The sequence below is a fragment of the Mesoplodon bidens genome (assembly GCF_964165515.1).
Source record: "Mesoplodon bidens genome assembly, chromosome: 7".
NCBI classification, from domain to species: domain Eukaryota; kingdom Metazoa; phylum Chordata; class Mammalia; order Artiodactyla; family Ziphiidae; genus Mesoplodon; species Mesoplodon bidens.
In genome coordinates, this window is record NC_138164.1 from 36,726,476 (window position 1) to 36,746,450 (window position 19,975).

Sequence of the window (19,975 nt, forward strand, 5' to 3'; positions counted from 1 at the left end):
GATCACTGGGGCCATTTTGGAAGCTGGCTGCCGAGAAAAATAATAGGCGCCCTGTAACAAACATAATTTAGCCACTTTGTGTTCTTGGGACATACCGCATCATTTGACCCTTACAATAACTCTGTGTGGGACAGACAGTGGGAGGTGAAATAACTTGTCCAAGACCACCAAGCTAATAAGTGGTAGAGATGGGTCCAAACTCAGAGGACTGTGAAACCAACCACCCCATCAATAGTGTCCAGCAGTGCCCTCTGCCACACGGCCGTCTCCTGGCCTCTGGAGAAGAATTCCTGGACCTTTCCTGTGCTGGGCCTTTGTTCCCCAGGCCCATGGTGTGGCCTCTCCTCCCAGGTTGGCCTGGCCTGTGCCCACAAGGGGCCCCCAAAGGCTTCTCCTCTCGCTGGTGCTGACTGCCCCTCATTTTCACTGAAGCCTCAAACCCTGTTCCGTGGACTTCGCTCTCATTCCCATTCCTGCTCTGAGACCCTTGGAAAAAGCCTCCCCAATTGTAGGCAGGCAGCGGTGGTGGCCAGGACTTGGAAGGTCTTTTCCAAACATTGGCTGACAGCCATGGTGTTGCCAATAATCCTTCCTGCCTCTTTGACCTCCATGAGTCTTTTGTTTTGGTTTGGTTTGGTTCTTTTACAGAGATGGTGTCATCTTTGCAAAGAGACGTGTTAGTAAAGGATGGTCAAGTTCAACAACTACAACAGGAGGTGAATCAACTGAAAAGTGAGAACAAAGAAAAGGATCACCAGCTCGAAGCCCTCAGCTCCAGAGTGAGTGTCGGGTCATCAGCAAATTGTAGCTGCGAAAAGCAGACACAGTGGAGTCACATGACACACGGTGGTGAGATGAGGCCAGTGCCCAAGGACACAGGGAGGGTAGCTGCTGGGCAGGTGGCCAACTTCTCTGAAGCCTTTCAAAGGACAGCATGTATGTGGCTCAGAATAAGCATAATAGATTTTCAAATCAAGCAGACATTTTCTAACCCCTATTATAAATGAGTTTGTTTAATCCCAGCAACAAACACACCTATGAGCATATACTGCCAGTACAAGGTTTAACATTAAACAGAATACGATCTCTCTGTGAGCAAGGATGACCAAACGGCTGCATCATGGTCCCAGCACCACTGGTTCTCATAATTGTCTTCAAAGCAGAATGTCTGAAGATCCAGATGCAAACACGCAGACTCTCATTTCTTCCTTAGACTTTAGTGTGTAGAATGTCTCTAGGGAAGATGAACGTGGTAGTCAAGCAAAGAGCTTTTTCCATGTAACTGACTATTTGCAAATCTTGCCTTCAATGCTAACTTTAGAATCCTGACTCTAGAGGATAAGATTTCTCAGTATTTGTATGATGTGCCTGTTTCTGTGAGTCAAGGTAAAACCTCGAAGCTTTCATCTCAGGTGGCAACTCAGAGATTCCCAGAGGCTACCTGATAGCTAGGTCTGCATGGGGGTGGGGTGAGCACAGATCTTGAGGTTCCAAGGAAAAGGCAAAATAAGTAATACCTAGTACATAGTACCATACCCAGTTTGGAGCTGGTGAAAGGCACTGCACGAGCTTTGGGATCAGACAGACCAGGGTCCAATCCCAGAGCTTTCTATCATTGTAAATTATTTGGTCTCCATTTCCCCATTGGTGAAATGAGGATGACAAAATCGTTTTCTGAGAAGTGGGAGGCTGGTTTTAGTTGTGCTCTTCTGCCTCTGCCCTGGGTCGGCTGCCTGGCCAAGCCCTCTGCATTCGTTTCTCCCAAGCAGAGTGTCTTCCCAGGCATGTGCTACAGCTGTTTAATGTGTGTGTGTGTGTGTGTGTGTGTGTGTGTGTGTTGGGTACGGGAAGGGGATGCAGAGGTGGTGCTAAGTAGAAGGAATCTGCAAAGACAGCAACTGCTTGGCTCTTCTACCTCCTGAAGTGCATTTGGATGATTTATGTCCCCGTTTCCCCTTCCTTGTTGACCTCGGAATGAGGTCCCTTCTCCTCTAGACTGTGCTGGCCAGTAGCACAAGGGCTCGTCACCACCAAGGGTACTGCTCTTGTGAACATTTGAGATGCCTTTTTTTTTTAATGACATACATCATGTGTGTTAATTTTAGAAAAATAAGTAGATGACATTGAGAAGAAAAAATAAAAAGAGAGGAGAGGAAATGCTACCTTGAGAAATCAGTGTTAATATTTTCATGTATGTTCTTCCAGTCTTATTTCTATATATTGCCTAGAAATCAATCAATCAATCATTTTATAGTGAATTTATTCTATGCACCTTTTTAAAATTTTTAAATACTTACTATTTTCCCGTGCTAATAAATCAGCGCTCTTATCATTCGTCTTAAATGCTACATACTTTCTCCTGGATGTACCCAGTGTTATAAAGTGGTCTGCTGTTCTAAACAACACTTGGGATGTTTCCTCATTTTTTTTTTTATTCCACGGTTACTGAAAATTCTGTAAAGAGCATCCTTGAAACTACAGATTTACTTATTTCTCCAGTCATTGTCCTTAAGGTACATTCCTAAAGTGGGAATTGCTGGGTCAGAAGAAGGTACATCCATCCTTATGCACTTAATGCCTGTTGCCAAGCCACCCTCGGGCAAGACAGCTCCGTTTACCCCTCCACACCAGTCGGGGCAGTTGTGTCTTTGAGACTCAACCTGCACAAAAGCCCTAAGATGGACCCCAGCTCTCTGGCTCGGCCCCCTGCACCCTCACCGGTCACAGCGTGAAAACATCCCAATTCCTGCACCCTAAGTACCCAGACTCTACAAAGCTGGATTTCCCCTGAAGTGAAGTTTGCTGGCTCTTGAAGAGGAATTTAGACGCTCTATTCCTCAGAACTCATGAGAGGGGTGAACTGGGAATGACTGCAGGATCCCGTGCTCCCATCACACAAATGGTCTCGCCTCTCAGAATTCAGAGGTGTGATTGGGTTATACAGCAGGAAACACTCCTGGGCGTGAACACAGGTACTTGGGACCCCCAGCCAAGTCCCCGTGGCCTTGTCCTTTTTCTCCACAGTGCTCAGTGCTGAAAGAAGATTTACAAAAGGAAGATGCCCAGAAGGAGAAGTGGGAAGCCCAAGAGAAAGAGCTAAAACTCTGCAAAACCGTGCGTTGAACCTCCTGACCCCTAGGTGCCCACTGAAAGCCTAGATTGTGGCCTTGAGGGTTTTGGAGGGGTTTCTTGGCCCATTAGCTAGCACAAGCTCTGGGGCTTTCTGGGTGTTTGTCTGTTAATGTAGTCTCCTAATTCTTTGATTTGCTAGCCTCAAAGAGATGGGTGAAAAGACCATGGAAAACACACTCTCCCCAGATTTTCTGGGCAGTTGGCTCAAGGCCCCTCATCAGGTTTCCCCTGGGGACAGGGATGGGAGGTGGCCACCATATGCTGCTAGAAATTCACCGTGGTCCCTACCCCTGGACTTGTGATGCCCAGACTTTCATGATCCACTGTCACAAGTTTTATCACAGCCCTGAGCACTGTTATTAACACAACTCTTCTTGAAGTATTTTTGCTTAAATACAGTCAATTTTACAACAATTCATAAAAACAAAATAAAAAGCAAATGTATCACTGGCCTTGTATGGAAGGTGAACATAAAAATTTATAAAATGAAAAGATGACCACTAAATGTAAATGTTCACCCCCTGTACTGGCCCGAACCCTCGTGCACATCACCAGGCATACATTTTCCATCCGTTGGGAAGGACGGTGCCTGGGACGGGGGCAGGAGACGTGTGTTCTTCTCTCTGTCAGGAGCACACTTCTCTGCCTCAAATGAGATAAAAGAAAAATGTCATTGTTCTTTTCTTCCAAACTGTGCCCATTGTGTCTTCCAAACAGCCCTTATTTAGATTGAACTCAAAAATGTGCCCCAAGGAAAGAGACTCTAATGAGTGGATAGGTATCTTATACTGTTTAATCCAGGATCCATGCTGATCTTCAAAAGAAACTCAAATTTTCCCTCACCCAGCCCTTTCATTGCATCCGTTGAAAGAAAGTCTACTTTGCCTCAAAGATGTGGAATTGTCCCCCAAGGGAAGGAATGAAGCGAATCCCAGACTAGGTTTCTGCCTTAATGAACCGGATGAAATGAGTTGTGAAGTTGACTTCCCTGTTGTTGGAACTCTTTCAGCAAATCCATGACATGGAAAAAGAAATGAGGAAGCTCAGGGTGGAGCTGAAAAGGAGCAGTACCGAGCAGAGCCTGATCTCTATGACGCTGCAGGAAAAGAGCAAGGTATGGCAGGGACAGGTCGGCCTGGGAACCACTCTGGGACAAGCACTCCACCTGCATCATCTCTGTTCATCCTCACAATGACCCCATGCGGTCTATACTGGTATTCACCCCACTTTACAGTCGGGAAAACTGAGGCTCACAGAGGTGAAGGAAGTTATCCAAGTTCACTTGCATAAAGTAGTTGTGGCAGAACTTGAATCCAGGTCTGCCTGACTCCAAAGCTCCTGTGTGTAACCACTACCCTAGACTGCCTTCAGATCTTAATTGTGAAATTATCTAAGAAAGAATTGATCCATTAAATCAAGTTTGCCGATGATGTTGTTCCAAGTTAAATTCTCATATTGATTTTTTTTGTCTTTTTGTTCCATCATTGAGAATGTTTTTAAAAATCTCAACATGTTTGTCATTTGTGTGTTTCTTCTTTTAATATGAACGATTTTTGCTTTATATATTTTGAGGCTGTGTTACTAGGTGCATATGAATTTAGAATCCTAATACTTCCTGTAGAGCAAAACTTTAGATCATCATGAAATGTCCCTTTTCATCTCTACTAGTGTTTCTCCCTTAACGTCTCCTTTGTCATTTAGCTTCATCACTGGCTTTCTGTTGGTTAGAGTTTTCATACCATATCTTTTTCATATGTTCTCTGTCAATTTTTGTCTTAAGGTTTAGACATATGCCTTCAAATAGCGTATCATTTTTACAAAATCCAGTTTGACAATCTTTGACTTTTAGTCCATTTATATTATGTAATTACTCATGTACTGGGGTTTAAATCTACCTTCTTGCTCAATACCAGTTGTACCATCTGTGTTATGTTCCTTTCTCTCCTTTCTTGCCTCCTTCTGAGTGGATGGTTTTCTCTTATTCCACTTTCGCCCTCTATTAGCTTGGAAATATTTCACTTTTTTACTATTCTTTTAGTAATAGTAAGACAATAGCATTCATCCTTGACTCACCAAAATCACACATTAATTAAGTTTTTCACTCTTCTACTATTCTCTTTGTAGTCATCCTGAAGACTACAATATGCATTCTTTTTTTTTTTTTTTTTTTTTTTTTGCGGTACGCGGGCCTCTCACTGTTGTGGCCTTTCCTGTTGTGGAGCACAGGCTCTGGACGCACAGTCTCAGCGGCCATGGCTCACGGGCCAAGCTGCTCCGCGGAATGTGGGATCCTCCCGGACCGGAACACGAACCCATGTCCCCTGCATCGGCAGGTGGACTCTCTACCACTGCGCCACCAGGGAAGCCCTGCATTCTTAACTTACCAAGAGGCAATAGTAGTTGATAATTATGCCCTTCTCCTTGACAGTGCAATGAGTTTCAAACACCTTAACTTCACTTACCCCCTCCAGATTTATAAGCCATTGCTGTCATTTTCTAAACTCCTCTTCATACTTAAAACCCCACAAGACATTATTAGTGTTTTTCTATAGTCAGTATCATATCCACACATTACCCTTACTGTTGCTTGTCTTTTCTGCATCTCTGATCACCCACCTGGGTTCATTTTTCTTGTGTCTGAAGAATACCCTTTAATGTTTTCCCTCATTGTGGCTCTGCTGATGACAAATTCTCACATGTGCCTGTGTGTCTGCCTGGAGATGTATATTTAACCTTCACTCTTAAAACACATTTGACTGCGTATTGAATTCTACAATGGCAATTCTTTTCTTTCAGCACATTAGATATGTCACTATTGTCTTGTGGCTCCTATTATTTCTATTTAGAAGTCATCTGTAAGCCTAACTGTTGTACCTTTGCATAATCTGTCTTTTTCTCCGGTTGCTTTTAAGATTGTCTTTTCCCTTGATTTCCAGCAGTTTTATTATGGTTTATCTAGGTGTGGATTCAGTTTTATTTACCTCGTTCAGAGTTCGTAGCTGCTTCTTGAATCCCTGGCTTGGTGTTTTGACTTAGTTCAGGAGCTTGGGCTCTGTACCACACAGGCAGTGGGGAGCTACTATGGCTTCTGAACAAGTGACTGATGCAATGACATTCGTGGACAGTAATCAGGGTGACAATGATAGTTACAATTTCTCACTTACTAGGTGTTCCCTTGAACATTTCATCTCTTCATCTTCACAACAGCACTGTGATCTAGAAATCATCCTCTCCATTTTACAGATGAGAAAGTCAAGGCTACTAGTTACTAGTAAAGTAACTAGCCCAATGGCACAGTCGGTTTTGTCTGACTCCAGGTTCGTCTGACTTCAGTGACGCTGGCGTAGCAAACAGCCACATGCTACTGTTTACACTGAAATTAATGAAAATTAAATAAAATTATTTATTCAGTTCCTCCGTCACACCAGCCCCATTTCGAGTTCTTGATCCCCAGATGTGGCTGGTGGCTGCCATATTAGACAACACAGCCTCGCTCAGAGTACCTGTACCATTGCAGAAAGTTCTGTTGGACAGAGCTGCCTTACAGCTGGGTAACTCTCACAGTACCGTTAAGATTGCACTGGAAGAAACTAAACTTGAGGCAAGGAGGCCAGTTGTCACAGTCCAGCTTGCATGTGAGAGGGACTGGAGGACAGGCGTGAGACGACCGAGTGTGAGAGAGGGAGCAGGGCGGCCGCTGAAGGTGACTCTGAGGCTTGGGGCTGGGAACGGGGGCTGTTCATGCAGAACACAGACAGGGGCAGAGTCCAAGGCTGGACTTGGCTTTTGCAGCACATGAAAAAGGCTGCTGACATAGAAGTCAGAGCATGTTTAGACCTGGAAGAAAACTAAGGCCCAGAGAGCTTAGATGACTTTTCCAAGGTAACAGAGCTGGGTAGAGGCTCTTCCACTGGACCACACTACTCAGAAGAAAGCTCTTAAGGGCTTTTCTGGGTCTTTTATTAGATCCCTGTGATCCCCCTCTTCAGATCCCTAAAAAAACAGCCTGTGAATTTGTTTCAGCACAAAAACTTTCCATTTATTTACGAGAGTTTGCCTCATTTCCTGTTAGTGCCAGGGCCCAAGGCTCAGCAGGTGCATCCAAGAATTGAGCAGCTGCGAGGCCTACACTGGCCAGCCAAGGGTAGCGTGGAGCACTCCCAAGCCTACCGTGCGTTGACTGTTACCCAAGCAAGGGGGGAAAAGTAGGCAAGCTTCTCCACTTTAAATGCCTTCGTTTGCAGGCTGCAATTCTTAATAGACATTGCTTTAGCAAGCCTCCATAGAGGTTACCACCAGTGAGTGTGCTCAAAGTGGTAATGAAACAGTTATGATAATAAACCCAATCATAACATTTCCAAGTACCCATCACGAGTTATTAGAACGAGACTGTACGGTGGACATTGCCGTCCACCTTTCATAGGTTACAACAGTACTTAACACACTCACAGAGCCCTTAAGCACTATGCCAAACATTGAATCCTCACAATAACTCTATGCAGTGATACTAGTATCATCATCCCCATTTGACAGATGAGGGCACTGAGTCACGGAGCAGTGAAATAACTTTCCGAGTGTCTTACGGCTTGTTAGGGACCGAGCTGGGATGGGAGTGTGCGGTAGAACATAGTTGAGCCCCGGGTGCAGAGCTCATCCCTTTCCCTTAGGGGGCAACTCCCTGTGAGTTTGCCTCCACCCTGTGAATGCCTGTGACCCCTGCTGCTGGTCTGCAGCTGTCACTACCCCTCAGGGACTCCCCCACTGCCAATAGCACCCCCCAAGAAGAGTTTCCCCAGAGGGCATGATGATCACATTAGCAGCAAGCCCTCGGTTTCATCATCCTTTCAGGTTGAAGAGAAGCTTCGGGAGGATTCCAGAAGGAAATTGCTTCAACTGCAAGAAATGAGGAACAGAGCAAACCTCATTAAAGCCAATTTGAAAAGGGCAGTAGGTCAGGTAGGCGTGCTGCAGAGCCCCTTCACGGGCCTGTGCTCTCCACGGAATCCCACACCCAAGTGGCCGGCAGGGATGAATGAGGAGGAAGACGGCCTGCCTTAGTTCACCCGCTTATTTTCTATACGAAGAAGTGTCTAGAAAGAACTAGAGCTGAGATTCTATCTAGATCTAGAGTCTGAGCTCTTAACCACGATGCTCTACTACTTAGCTATTAGTTACTATGCTAAGCATCGTTTTTCTGTGTTTTGAAGAAAGTTTCGTGAACCTTTGTCCCGCCCCCAAAGGTAGTGGAAATGACTCCTGCGTTAGTCCTGTCCCCCATCAGCTGCAGTTCCCCTTCCCCTCATTTCAGATGAAGATCAACAGTTCTCAGGAAACTCGGCAGCATCTGGCAGAGAAGGAGAAGCTGACCGAGGAAAGGCTACAGCAAGAGGAGAAGCTGAAAGCCAGAGTCAAGCGGCTAATGGAAGAGAAATCGGTAAGGTGGTCCCCATCCTTCTCTTTACTACTGGAAACTGATGAAATGGGCTTTCCTATGAGAAACAGAGGGCGCGTACTTAGATGGAGGAATCTCAGCAACTCCTTGTTGGGAGCTAAATTAATTAAAGAGGGTGAATGATGTAGGAGGAATTAACATGAAGCGTGAATCCTAAAACTCAGAGATCAACTTGAAGATCAACTTGAAGAGGCAAGGTTATTGAAATGTCTAGAAATGATACTTTGTTTATATACCGCAGCTGATTTTATTGATACAAATCCCAGTCGTTACTGCGGCTCCGGGTTTGTGTCTAAGTGTGTGCAAGACCAACCAATAGTATTTCAGTCTTTTGCTTTCTCTTCATGCATATCAGGGGAAACACATGGCCAAAACGGCTACTTACTTTTCCAGAAACCAGCCAATTACAGGATAGTTAACAGTGGCACCTCTCAACTCAAAGGTGTCCACGGATCATATGCGGATGTTGTTGAAATGCAGATTCTGACTCAGCAGGTCTCGGGTGGGGGGAGCCTGGGATTCTGCATTTCTGAACAGCTCCCAGCTGGTACCGATAGCACAGCTCTGCAGACTACATTTTCAGCCACAAAGTCTTAGAAGAAGGTTTTCCCCAAGTTGGCCGATAAGAACCACCTGGGGCTTCCCTGGTGGCGCAGTGGTTGAGAGTCCGCCTGCCGATGCAGGGGACACCGGTTCATGCCTCGGTCCGGGAGGATCCCACATGCCGCGGAGCGGCTGGGCCTGTGAGCCATGGCCACTGAGCCTGCGTGTCCGGAGCCTGTGCTCCGCAACGGGAGAGGCCACAAGAGTGAGAGGCCCGAGTAACGCAAAAAAAAAAAAAAAAAAGCCGCTCCAGGGACTTCCCTGGCGGTCCAGTTGTTAAGACTCTGTGCTTCCGCTGCAGGGGGCGCGGTTTCGATCCCTGGTCAGGGAACTAAGATCCCGCATGCCGCATGGTGCCGGCAAAAAAAAAAAGCCCCTCCAGGAGCAAATCTGATGTGATTGTTCAGAGATGAGACCAGAATGACAACAAGTGGAAACCCCAGCTTAGAAGAGCATTAGAAGAACAAGAGAAAGAAAACGTGGGGAGGGAACACAGGGGGGATCTCTTATGTATAGTGATGCTAAGTGGGTAGGAAAGTTGGAAATCTTCCTAGATGTGACTTTGTATTCGAAATGAAATTTTTAAATTCCTTCTCTGCTGAAGCCCTGTAATGATATTTTCCAAGGTACTGAGTAAGTGACAGGGTTTCTGCTAATCCATGATTTGTTCATGTTTCTTCAAATACAGGAGAGGGAGGTTGTGATCACTGATAAAGCTGCTGTCCTCACCATTCTGGCCACAGGAGCAGTCCTTCAGTGATCTAGGGGCCAAGTGCAAAGCGTCCCGACATGAGGAAGTCATTCAGTGTCAGAAAAAGGCTTTATCTGAGCTTCGTGCACGAATTAAAGAACTTGAGAAGGCCTGCTTGTCAAGTAAGTTTCCTCCTGCCTACTCACCCCCTCTGTGCTGAGAACCGTGGACCCCAGACTTGAGGGTTCACTTTAGGGACTAACCAATTTGCCAGGACCACCATCTTCTATCCCCATCATTTCATAACTAAAAAAACAGAGTTATAAAAAAAGATGGGCAGGAAAAAAAAATAGATGGGTAGGCATGAGCTCAGAGTCAAGAGCAGGCCTTGATATTAAATAAACAGGATTTCATGAAAAACTCAGAACCTTGTCCCTCTTTTTCTTATTTCACTGTGGCCCAGTGAAAACTTTTTCACAGACGGATGCTGTGCAAGAACCAACCTTGGGGAACTTCCCAGGATAAATACCCTGTTTAGAGGGAATAGGGCTTTCAAGAAGCCAAGCTTGCTGCTGGGTGGAGCCCTGGGCTAGGACACAGAAGCCTGGGTTCAAGTCCATCCTCACACCTGTGGCCGAAGGTTCCCCCTCAGTGCCCCCGCCCTGGGAGGCTGCAGCCTCATATGAGCTGTGTGGCCTTGGACAAGTCATTTCACCTCTCTGGGCCTCGATGCCTCACCTGCCAAGGGAGGATGGTGAGCTAATTAGTACTGGCCTGTGGTAAGGGTCCAGTAAATAGCAGCTGTGACTTTTACATGTAGTAACTTCTTCCTGAGCCTTTCTTTTGAGTGTAAACTTTTTCTTTTATAGATCACAAGGACCACATGGATGGATCATTTCTAGACTTAAAGACCCTCGGGATGGAAAAAAATGTTCGGAAAATATTGGATGTAAAACCTGACTTGCCAACTTTTTCAAGAGTAGAGATCGGAACGGTAACCAAAGAAACTTTGTCTCTGCATTGACTGACACGTGGGGAGGGTGGGCATGAGGACAGACACGAGCCGTGTGCCCTGGCACCACTGTATACATCATTGGTTCGAGGCCAGGTCCTCCCTGATGGGCTGGCACCTGTATGGACTGGTCGGTGCCTGGCCGTAATAGTGATCCAATGTTTGAATAGAAAGGCAGCTTCCCATCATGTACAGCATGATATAGCATTGCACTGATGCTGGCCAGGTCAATCTCTGGGCCCTCCTTTTCACATCACATGTTATATTCTGCAGAAAATATCCAACAAGCTAATGTACAACATTATGTCATAAGCTTGCCTAACATTTGCTTTTTGCTATAAACTGAAAAACATGAACACATAAAGGGCAGCAGAAGGGAGCCATGATGATTAAGAAGACACAAGTTCTAGAATCAGAGACCTGTGTCCTAATCCCAGCTCTGCAAGCTCTGTGACCTTGGGCAGGCTCCTAACCTTTCTGGGACTTCATTTCCCAGCTGTAAAATGATGATGGAAAAATTAAAGGAGATCATCATGTAAAGTGATTATCCCAGTGCCTAGCTCATAGCGAGCACTTTAATAGATGATAGTTATTATTGTCAAACAGTATTTAAAGAGTATTATCCAAGAAAACCTTCCTTTCTTAGGGAGCATAGTTTGTGTTTTCCAGGATTTTCAGAAGTAATTTGATTGTTAGGTTGAAGGTGCCGTGTATCCTAAATGGATGTTTGATCAGGTGTTTGACTGACACATGACAATGGACAGCTCAGGTCAGCGTGGCTTGCTGCGGCAGCTAGTCTAAACCAGCTTTTGGGAAACATAATAAAGCCATCCTCTCTGTACCAGCATTTTCTCCTACAATTTTTCTAGACATTTGCTCACACGTCTAGAGATGTGAGTCTTCAGAAACGTGTTGGTCTTCCTGGTAAAATCGAATCTTCCTTCTCTGAGGTTGGGAGTAGAGGGACTGTCTCCAGGTGGGGAGCTCAGCTGGATCTCACGTCCTGATGGTCCTGCTTCCAAGATTGACCTTCCCCTTGGCAACAAGCCCTCATCCCACCACTGACACCACAGAGCAGGAAACCTTCCAACTCTCAATCCTCCAAGGTTGGCAGTAATTAAACGAAAGAGCAGGAGGAAGAATAGCTGACATCTGTGAACTGCTTACTGTGTGCCAGGCGTTGAGCTCAGCCGGCTCCATGCCTAATGTCATTTAACCATCATAGCAGCCTTGTGTCATAGTTACTATTATTGTCCCCATTTAACAGATAAGAAAAATTAAGGCTTCAGGAGGTCAAGTACCTCACCCAAGGTCACAGAATAATGATTGAAGACACACCAGGGGTGTGTCCCTGGTAGTCTGTCTGCAAGCCTGCAGAGACCGGGTGGGGACTGTGTGCTTGGATCCTGTAGCCCAGGCTCTTCCTTAGTGACCCTCCCCTCAGGAAAAGAGGGGGCGTCTGGAGAGGTACAGAGGATGCAGCTCAGGGTAGCTGAAGACACTGAACAGCATCTCAGGTTCTTTTTGCAGCAGATCTGCCCGGTTTATTGTCATCTTCAGATACCCTCTTTTATTCTCATCTCCATAGGTACATAGACAAATATGTCCACTCTTATCTATCACAGTCACTTTGGGGGCATTTATATTTTTGTAGTTGTTTTGTTTTTAATCTCAGAGGGTTTCAGGGTAGTGCCAACAAATACTAGGGCTAAGAGAGGCTCATGGCAAGCATTAAAAGCCAATTTATTTTTTAAGGCGGCTTGTTATGGTTATTTGTAGTCGTTCAGATCAGGTCCCCTATTCAGTCTGGTGGCCTTTCCATGCAGTCAGTTGGGCTTCCAGCAGCCAGCTGGCTGGTTGAGGTCTTAGGGAGATGCAGCTGCAAACACTATCTGCATTGTCTCTGGAAAGGTTCTGAAGTGATGCCCACCCACCAGGTTCCAGAGCTAGGAGAAGGTTGGGCCGAATTTTGTGAGGGTATGGTTTCTGCTGCACAGAAATGAGATTCCTTTAGTAAAAAGGAGGGAGGCCATTTTCCACTTAACCTTCATTCGTTCATTCAACAAACATGACCACTATGCACCACTCGGTGACAGGTGCCATGCTGGGCACAAGGAGGGAGATAGTGAGCAAAAGCCACATGGTCTCCATTTTTCTGGAGCTTGTCTTCTCAACATCAGCGGTACTGATTTTCTGAGCCAGGTAACTCTTTGTTTGGGAGACTGCCCTATGCATTATGGGGTGTTTAGCAGCATCCTTGTCCTCTACCCACTAGACGCCAGCAGCAATTATGACAACCACAAATGTGTCCAGGCATTGCTAAATGTCCTGGTGGGGGTAGGGTGGCCAGAGTCACCCCCGGTTGAGAACCACTGGCCTAAAGGGAAGACAGACGAGACGGTGGCCAAAGAATGGCACAAGTGATGCATCATTTCACAGGCAGTTGTGCTCTGAAGGGGTAGGAGCACAGTCATAAAGAAAGCAGTTCACAGATTCAGAGTGGATTTAAAACCAACTCTCTTGGCGTGGACATATATACACACACACGCTACCAAAGGTAAAATAGATAGCTAGTGGGAAGCAGCTGCCTCGCACAGGGAGAGCAGGTCGTAGCTGTGTGTCTACCTAGAGGGGTGGGATAGGGAGGGTGGGAGGGAGATGCAAGAGGCAGGGGATATGGTGATATATGGATACGTATAGCTGGTTCACTTTTTGATACAGCAGAAACTAACACACCATTGTAAAGCAATGATACTCCAATAAAGATATTAAAAAAATTAACTCTCTCAAATTATTCTTTAGTAACTTTCCAGTTCTTCCATTATTCTTTGGGTTATTATTCTGGATGTAGAAAATCATAATGGAATGCCAAGAGAGTTTTTCTTCTTTTTTTTATTTCAGCCTCAAAATGGCCTTTCCAGCCCAGGGTCCATCATGGTCTCTGAGAAGTTAGGGAAAATGGATGTGGCTGACGCTTTAGATCTTAATGAAAACCTGGTATGTATACCCAGCATCAGTCCCCTCCTGTCCAAACCTGTGTGCCCTGCAGATAGTTTAAACATCAACTCCACATACATGTTTAGTTGTTACAGTAGCTCCACGAGACCCATCTCCTATCCCAGCATGGGCTGGAAATTGCAGAGCCCAATTCTTTGCAAGACTGGGTAGTAAGAATGAATGTTTATGTCTGTTGTCATTCCCCCTCCCCACTTCCCCCCAATTCTCAAAAAGGCATAGTGTAAATGGATGCGGGGGAAAATGAAAGTCGTACTAAAAACCCCAAATGCACTCATTTGCAAAGCATGTGTTTCTTCTCTGCAACTGCAGAAAATGAATGTAACAGAATTAGACGTTTGCCTCCTCAAAGTGGCCACCAGCGGTCTTGGGCCAGGCCTCTTACCTGAGAAATGCTTTCTCGTAGTACATGGACATGAGCAAAACCCTCGGGACTTTGATGAACGTCAAAGATATGTCAGGTCACGTGTCCATGAAACACCTCTCCCCAAAAGAGAGGGAGAGAGTCTACCAGCTTCGACAAAGAGACCTGTACCTGGTGTTTGATAAGATCACCCTACTCAAGAACCAGCTGCAGAGAAAAGAAGAGCTTTTGAGACGATACGAGGAGTACATTGAACAGCTCAAGTATGGCCCGTGTCCCCGGCAAAAGGCCCAGGCCTCCATTCTCCAGGCTAAACCTCGGTGCAGCTGCGGACCCATAGGGACCAGGACAAGAGGACAGAGGCCTGGGTGTGGAGTGGGGAGGCGGGATGGTGACTCAGGGCCTTATGGACCCAAGTCTCTGGGCAAGAAAGCAGCAGTTAAAGTACCCTACTGTTAAGGAATAAGGTGCACCTTTTATAAATGTGTCTGATGTTTCACCATGTGTGTGCTTTTTGTAATTCCATCCTATTTTCAGTGGTATCCATTCCCCCACCCTCTCTGGGAAATTGGGAGGGGCTGGTAGCATAACCGTTGCCCCCTTCATGCTGCACGTCCACAGCCAATGGGCTATTTATTCTGCCCTCTAGTCCCCACATCTTCAGCCTTCCCCCCACTTGTAAGGAAACCGCGAAACCAGGCATATATGGAAGTGTTCTGAGGATCTCCCAGGTCGGGAGCATTGGTGGTGAGTGAGAAAGATGAGGAGAAAAGAGGCTTTGTCTCTCCTGTGTGCTCAGGCAGAGCAAAGTGTCGGTTCAGATGTACCAGTCACAGGTGGCAAAGCTGAAGGACATCTACAAAGAGGCCAAAGAAAAGGCGCTGCTGAAGGAGGCCCTGGCGCACATGGAAGAGTGGCTGCACCAGGAGAAGAGGGTCACCAGGGCGATCAGGCAGCAGAAGGTGAGAGGTCCCTGCTCGGAGCAGAGCCTCTGAGGCTGCCCCTCAGCTCCCTTTAGAAACAGCCAACTGAGGTCCCAGTGGGATCCAGGCAGCACAGAATGCATTCGCTCATTGCAAAGGAAGGTGGCAGAATAGCTTTAGCGTTAGGCAGACTTAGGTTTAGACTCTTGTTCTGCCATTTACTGTGTGACTTCAGGCAGCTTTTTTTTTTAACATCTTTATTGGAGTATAATTGCTTTACAGTGTTGTGTTCATTTCTGCTGTATAACAAAGTGAATCAGCTATATGCATATGTATATCCTCAGATCCCTCCCTCTTGTGTCTCCCTCCCACCCTCCTTATCCCACCCATCTAGGTGGTCACAAGGCACTGAGCTGATCTCCCTGTGCTATGCAGCTGCTTCCCACTAGCTATCTATTTTATGTTTCGTAGTGTATATATGTCCATGCCACTCTCTCACTTCGTCTCAGCTTACCCTTCCCCCTCCCCATGTCCTCAAGTCCATTCTCTACCTCTGTGTCTTTATTCCTGGCTGCCCCTAGGTTCATCAGAACCTTGTTTTTGTTTTTTTTTTAGATTCCATATATATGTGTTAGATTAACCTCTCTGAGACTCATAGTCTAGCTTGCCTCTATTTTTTTAAACTTTCTTTTTTCTTTAATTTAATTTTTATGTTATATTGGAGTATAGTTGATTTGCAGAGTTGTGTTAGTTTCAGGTGTACAGCACAGTGATTCAGTTATACATATACATATATCTATTCTTTTTCAGATTCTTTTCCCATATAAGTTATTACAGAATATTGAGTAGAGTTCCCTGTGCTATACAGTAGGTCCTTGTTGATTACATATTTTATGTATAATAGTGTGCATATGTTAATCCCAAACTCCTAATTTGTCCCTCCCCAACACATTTCTGCTTTGGTAACCATAAGTTTGTTTTCAAAGTCTGTGAGTCTGTTTCTGTTTTGTAAATAAGCACATTTGTATCATTTTTTTTAGATTCCACATATAAGTGATATCAAATGATATTTGTCTTTGTCTGACTTACTTCACATAGTATGATAGTCTCTAGGTCCATCCATGTTGCTGCAAATGGCATTACTTCATTCTTTTTTATGGCAGAGTAGTATTCCACTGTATATTTGTACCACATCTTCTTTATCCACTCCTCCATCGACATTTAGGCTGCTTCCATGTCCTGGCTGTTGTGAACAGTGCTTTCTGAGACTCATAGTCTAGCTCCTCTGTATTTTTTTAACTTTTGATAATTCGTGTATTTTATTTTGTTCTTTCTATCCAGATAACTATTTTTTCCACCAGTTTTATTGAGACATAATTGACACACAGCACTGTACTGAGTTTAAGGGTGTCCAGCGTCATGATCTGACTTCCCTGCCTCCTGCAATGATGACCACAATCAGTTGAGTGAACAGCCCGAGTGTTTTTAAAGGCGGCGATTCTGATTTTCATTGTTCTGCCAGGTGCCAGGGATACACCGAGGAATAAGCTCGCTGAGAATAAAGATCTGGGTTTGCTCTTCTGAGTAGCCAGAATAGTACTCCAGTCTATCTGACATGGGGCTGTGTATTTGTATACGCATGCTTGCGTGTATGTGTGTACATGTGAGTATGTGCTGTGTGTTGGCATGTGTGTGTATTTGTATGTGTGTGTTTGTTGCCTGCATGAGCTCTAAGGAGGCCAAGGTCATAGAAGGGTGTCCTTCTCCTCAACCAGGAGGTGATGGTCAGATAGTTCCTTGCAGAAGCCTGCCCCCCATCCTGCGAACCTTCCAGGCAATAGGTTTCCAGACAGCAGTCTCTCTGGCTTAGAGCCCCAAAAATGAAAAAGTGGCTGTCCTGCTCTGAGGGAGCCTGGATGCAGTGTTTCCAGTGCTCACTGCTGTGAATTAAACATCACAGACCTTAGTCTGCCTATGTCATGGGGCTGCCTCAGGCAGAGGACAGTTTCCTTTCACACCAAGCAATGCCAGGGAGAGCTGGGCCAGTGACAGAGTTGTGACTTTCCCTTTGATGTGCCCTCTGGAGAGCTCACCCCTCCCCGAAGTGCCCCCACCCGCCCCCAGGGCTTGGCAGACTAGGCCCCAAAGCAGAGACACCAGACCACAGAATGGGACAGCGAAGGGCCCAAAAAAGGCCACTGTCATGTACTGAAAGCCTGAGGATTTACATAATCAGGCTTCACATGCTTTATTCCTGGGCTGCCTCATTCACACACAAGGCAAGGGACATGCCTGCCTGTTTGGCGCTAGACATCCCTCAGCCGAGAAGGGTCTGAAATGGCCAAGTTGAACCTGTGTCAGGGTCCCCAGAAGAGCTACAGCTAGTAGCTTTCAAATTCGTGGAATGCACAACTGGGGGAAAGACTTACCAAGAGGCAGGCACCTGCTCCACACCACACATGCTTCATCTCTCCCATCAACCCGCAAGGGATGCTGGCAAGTGTCATCCCCTTAGAGAGAGGGGAAAGCTGATTTGACAGAGGGTACCCTTCCCTGGCTACTAAGTGGCAGAAACAGGATTTCCTCCCCACCTGCTGCCCTCCCCCGCCCAGGTTCACTTTTCCACACCCCTTCCTTCTGTGTCTCCCTTACCAGGGTGGCCCCCTTGGATACCTCGCACCATTGCTCCTGGGGGTTTCACTCCAGGACTCAGGTTTGCATTTCAGGCTTGTTGTTAATATGTTGTCAGAAATCCCTGTTTGTCAGGAAGAAAACAATATTACATTTTATGTTTTGCTGGATCCTAAAGGGCACTTGTATACATCTGTCTTGGCATCCGTTCCTTCCAGGGAGTATATCTTCGTTGTCTTTAAGCAGAAATTAACAGAAAGTAGAATTCCTCTTTTCTAAGTTTTACACTTAGTATTTTCACAAGGAGCCTTAGTTTTTTAGCCTCCTGTATAAAACTTTGACACTCTTCACCCGTTCACAGAGGTGGCAAGGTTGAAGCACTGAGATGAAATGACACATCTTAAGCCTCAGATTTGCCCCCCACCCCAAAAAATGGAGTTTGTAGTTTTAATGTTTGACCATCTCTTCACCAAGCAGACCTTTCAAGAATCAAAAGTCCTATTTCCACACTAATATCTCTGGCTGTGAAAATGAGACTTGGTATAAGATGCTGGGCCTTCACAGCGAACTGGGCCTGTGGCTCTGTCCATGTGGCAGAGGGACGGGAAACGCGGCCCAGGCCGTGCTCACTCGAATCCACTTCCCACATCACTCGAGAAGCCGGCAGTGTCTCTCAGAGTTCAGAGGCCAGATTTGGAGTCAAACAAATAGGGGTCAAGCCCCACCGCTGCCCCGAATGACCCTGAGTAAGTGGCTTGACCTCTTTATCACAGGTTCCTCAACAAAAGCAACCAAAACTGTTAGCAAGGGGCCTACTGCGTGGGGCAGCGGGAGGGTTAAATGGCAAAATGCCTGCAGTGCCTGGCACATCACAAGCCCCGTTTCTAAGGGGGAAGAATAGGCAGCTCATGGATGGGTGGGGATTCCTCTAATTCTTTCAGGGAGCTTCCAGCCAGCCGACGCCTTCCCCGGTCCTCCCAAAGCCACCAGCTCTTATGGGACGTGCTCTTCTCTTTGGTGAATACGACTAGGGCCACGGCCAAGAAAGGACCCAGATACCTTTTGTGAATGGGCTAAGGCTGGGATTTTCAAGAGGAAAGTTATAAATGCACAGAAGTTGCCACTTGGGAAGCACGCAAGCCCTTTCTTAGGGCTTGAAGTGTAAGAAAGGCTGAAGGGCACCGGCTGCTTCTGGCAGGAGAAGCCGCTCAGCTCTCCTGCCAATCAAATTTCCAGCCAATCAAGTCCTGGCTAGCGGCGTGACCACTGCTTTGCCTTGTGGTCTCAGCCAGGAAAACCCCCTAACCTTCCCTCTGCTTAATTAGCTCAGATCCCTCTTCTTTAAGATGAGAATAAAAATGGCACCTAGCTCGTAGCCTTCCCAATGGGAGCTTGTATAGAAAAGCCTTAGCACATAGGACCACAAAGCATTCACCCTCTCCTACCATCGTCATTATCCTCACTATTCTCTTTAACTCACTATCTTCCAAGATTTCCTTGGGCCCAGGTATTCTCAAGATTCTGGCTTCCTCCGTGCCACTTGTGTGTTTTGTTTGTTTGTTACTTTGTTTGTTTTTGCGGTACGCAGGCCTCTCACTGTTGTGGCCTCTCCCGTTGCGGAGCACAGGCTCCGGACGCGCAGGCTCAGCGGCCATGGCTCACGGGCCCAGCTGCTCAGCGGCATGTGGGATCCTCCTGGACCGGGACACGAACCCGTGTCCGCTGCATCGGCAGGTGGACTCTCAACCACTGCGCCACCAGGGAAGCCCCACAATTGGTAGATGTTGTGTAGGAGGAGCGTGGGATGGGAGGGGCTTGGGGTGGTGCTCTTCCGCCCACAATGATGAAGTAGAACCATGTGGCCAGGCCTATGCAGCATACGGATAGAAGAAGGCTAAAGAAAAAGACCCTCCCCCACCCCCTTCATCACATCCCAGTGAGTTCAGTAAAGTTCAGGAAAAGCAGGTGCACAGGGGCCAGGCTCTGCCCTCAGTGCCCAGCTGCCCACTGATGGAACTTAATCCAGGAAGGAATTTTGCAGCAATGTTCAAACTGGGGTTCCTTGGAGCCTTTGGGTGCCATGGAAGGGTGTGACTCTCAAAGCACACACACCTTTCTCCCGCCAGAGAAGCTCTCCGTTATCTTATACCCC

General features: G+C 46.4%; 1 protein-coding gene across 1 annotated transcript in view; it reads left to right on the forward strand.

Annotated features, from left to right (window-relative positions):
- LOC308620757 (forkhead-associated domain-containing protein 1-like) overlaps window positions 1-19,975 on the forward strand; it is a gene marked incomplete at both ends in the record, with an annotated part of 109,292 nt that overhangs the window by 65,898 nt on the left and 23,419 nt on the right. Inside the window, 10 exons of the mRNA XM_081240669.1 lie at window positions 649-779; window positions 3,025-3,114; window positions 4,142-4,246; window positions 7,981-8,082; window positions 8,441-8,566; window positions 9,931-10,060; window positions 10,748-10,872; window positions 13,792-13,887; window positions 14,312-14,532; window positions 15,069-15,231. Of these exons, the coding sequence (XP_081096795.1) occupies window positions 649-779; window positions 3,025-3,114; window positions 4,142-4,246; window positions 7,981-8,082; window positions 8,441-8,566; window positions 9,931-10,060; window positions 10,748-10,872; window positions 13,792-13,887; window positions 14,312-14,532; window positions 15,069-15,231 (1,289 nt within the window). The remainder of the gene's footprint in view (window positions 1-648; window positions 780-3,024; window positions 3,115-4,141; window positions 4,247-7,980; window positions 8,083-8,440; window positions 8,567-9,930; window positions 10,061-10,747; window positions 10,873-13,791; window positions 13,888-14,311; window positions 14,533-15,068; window positions 15,232-19,975) is intronic.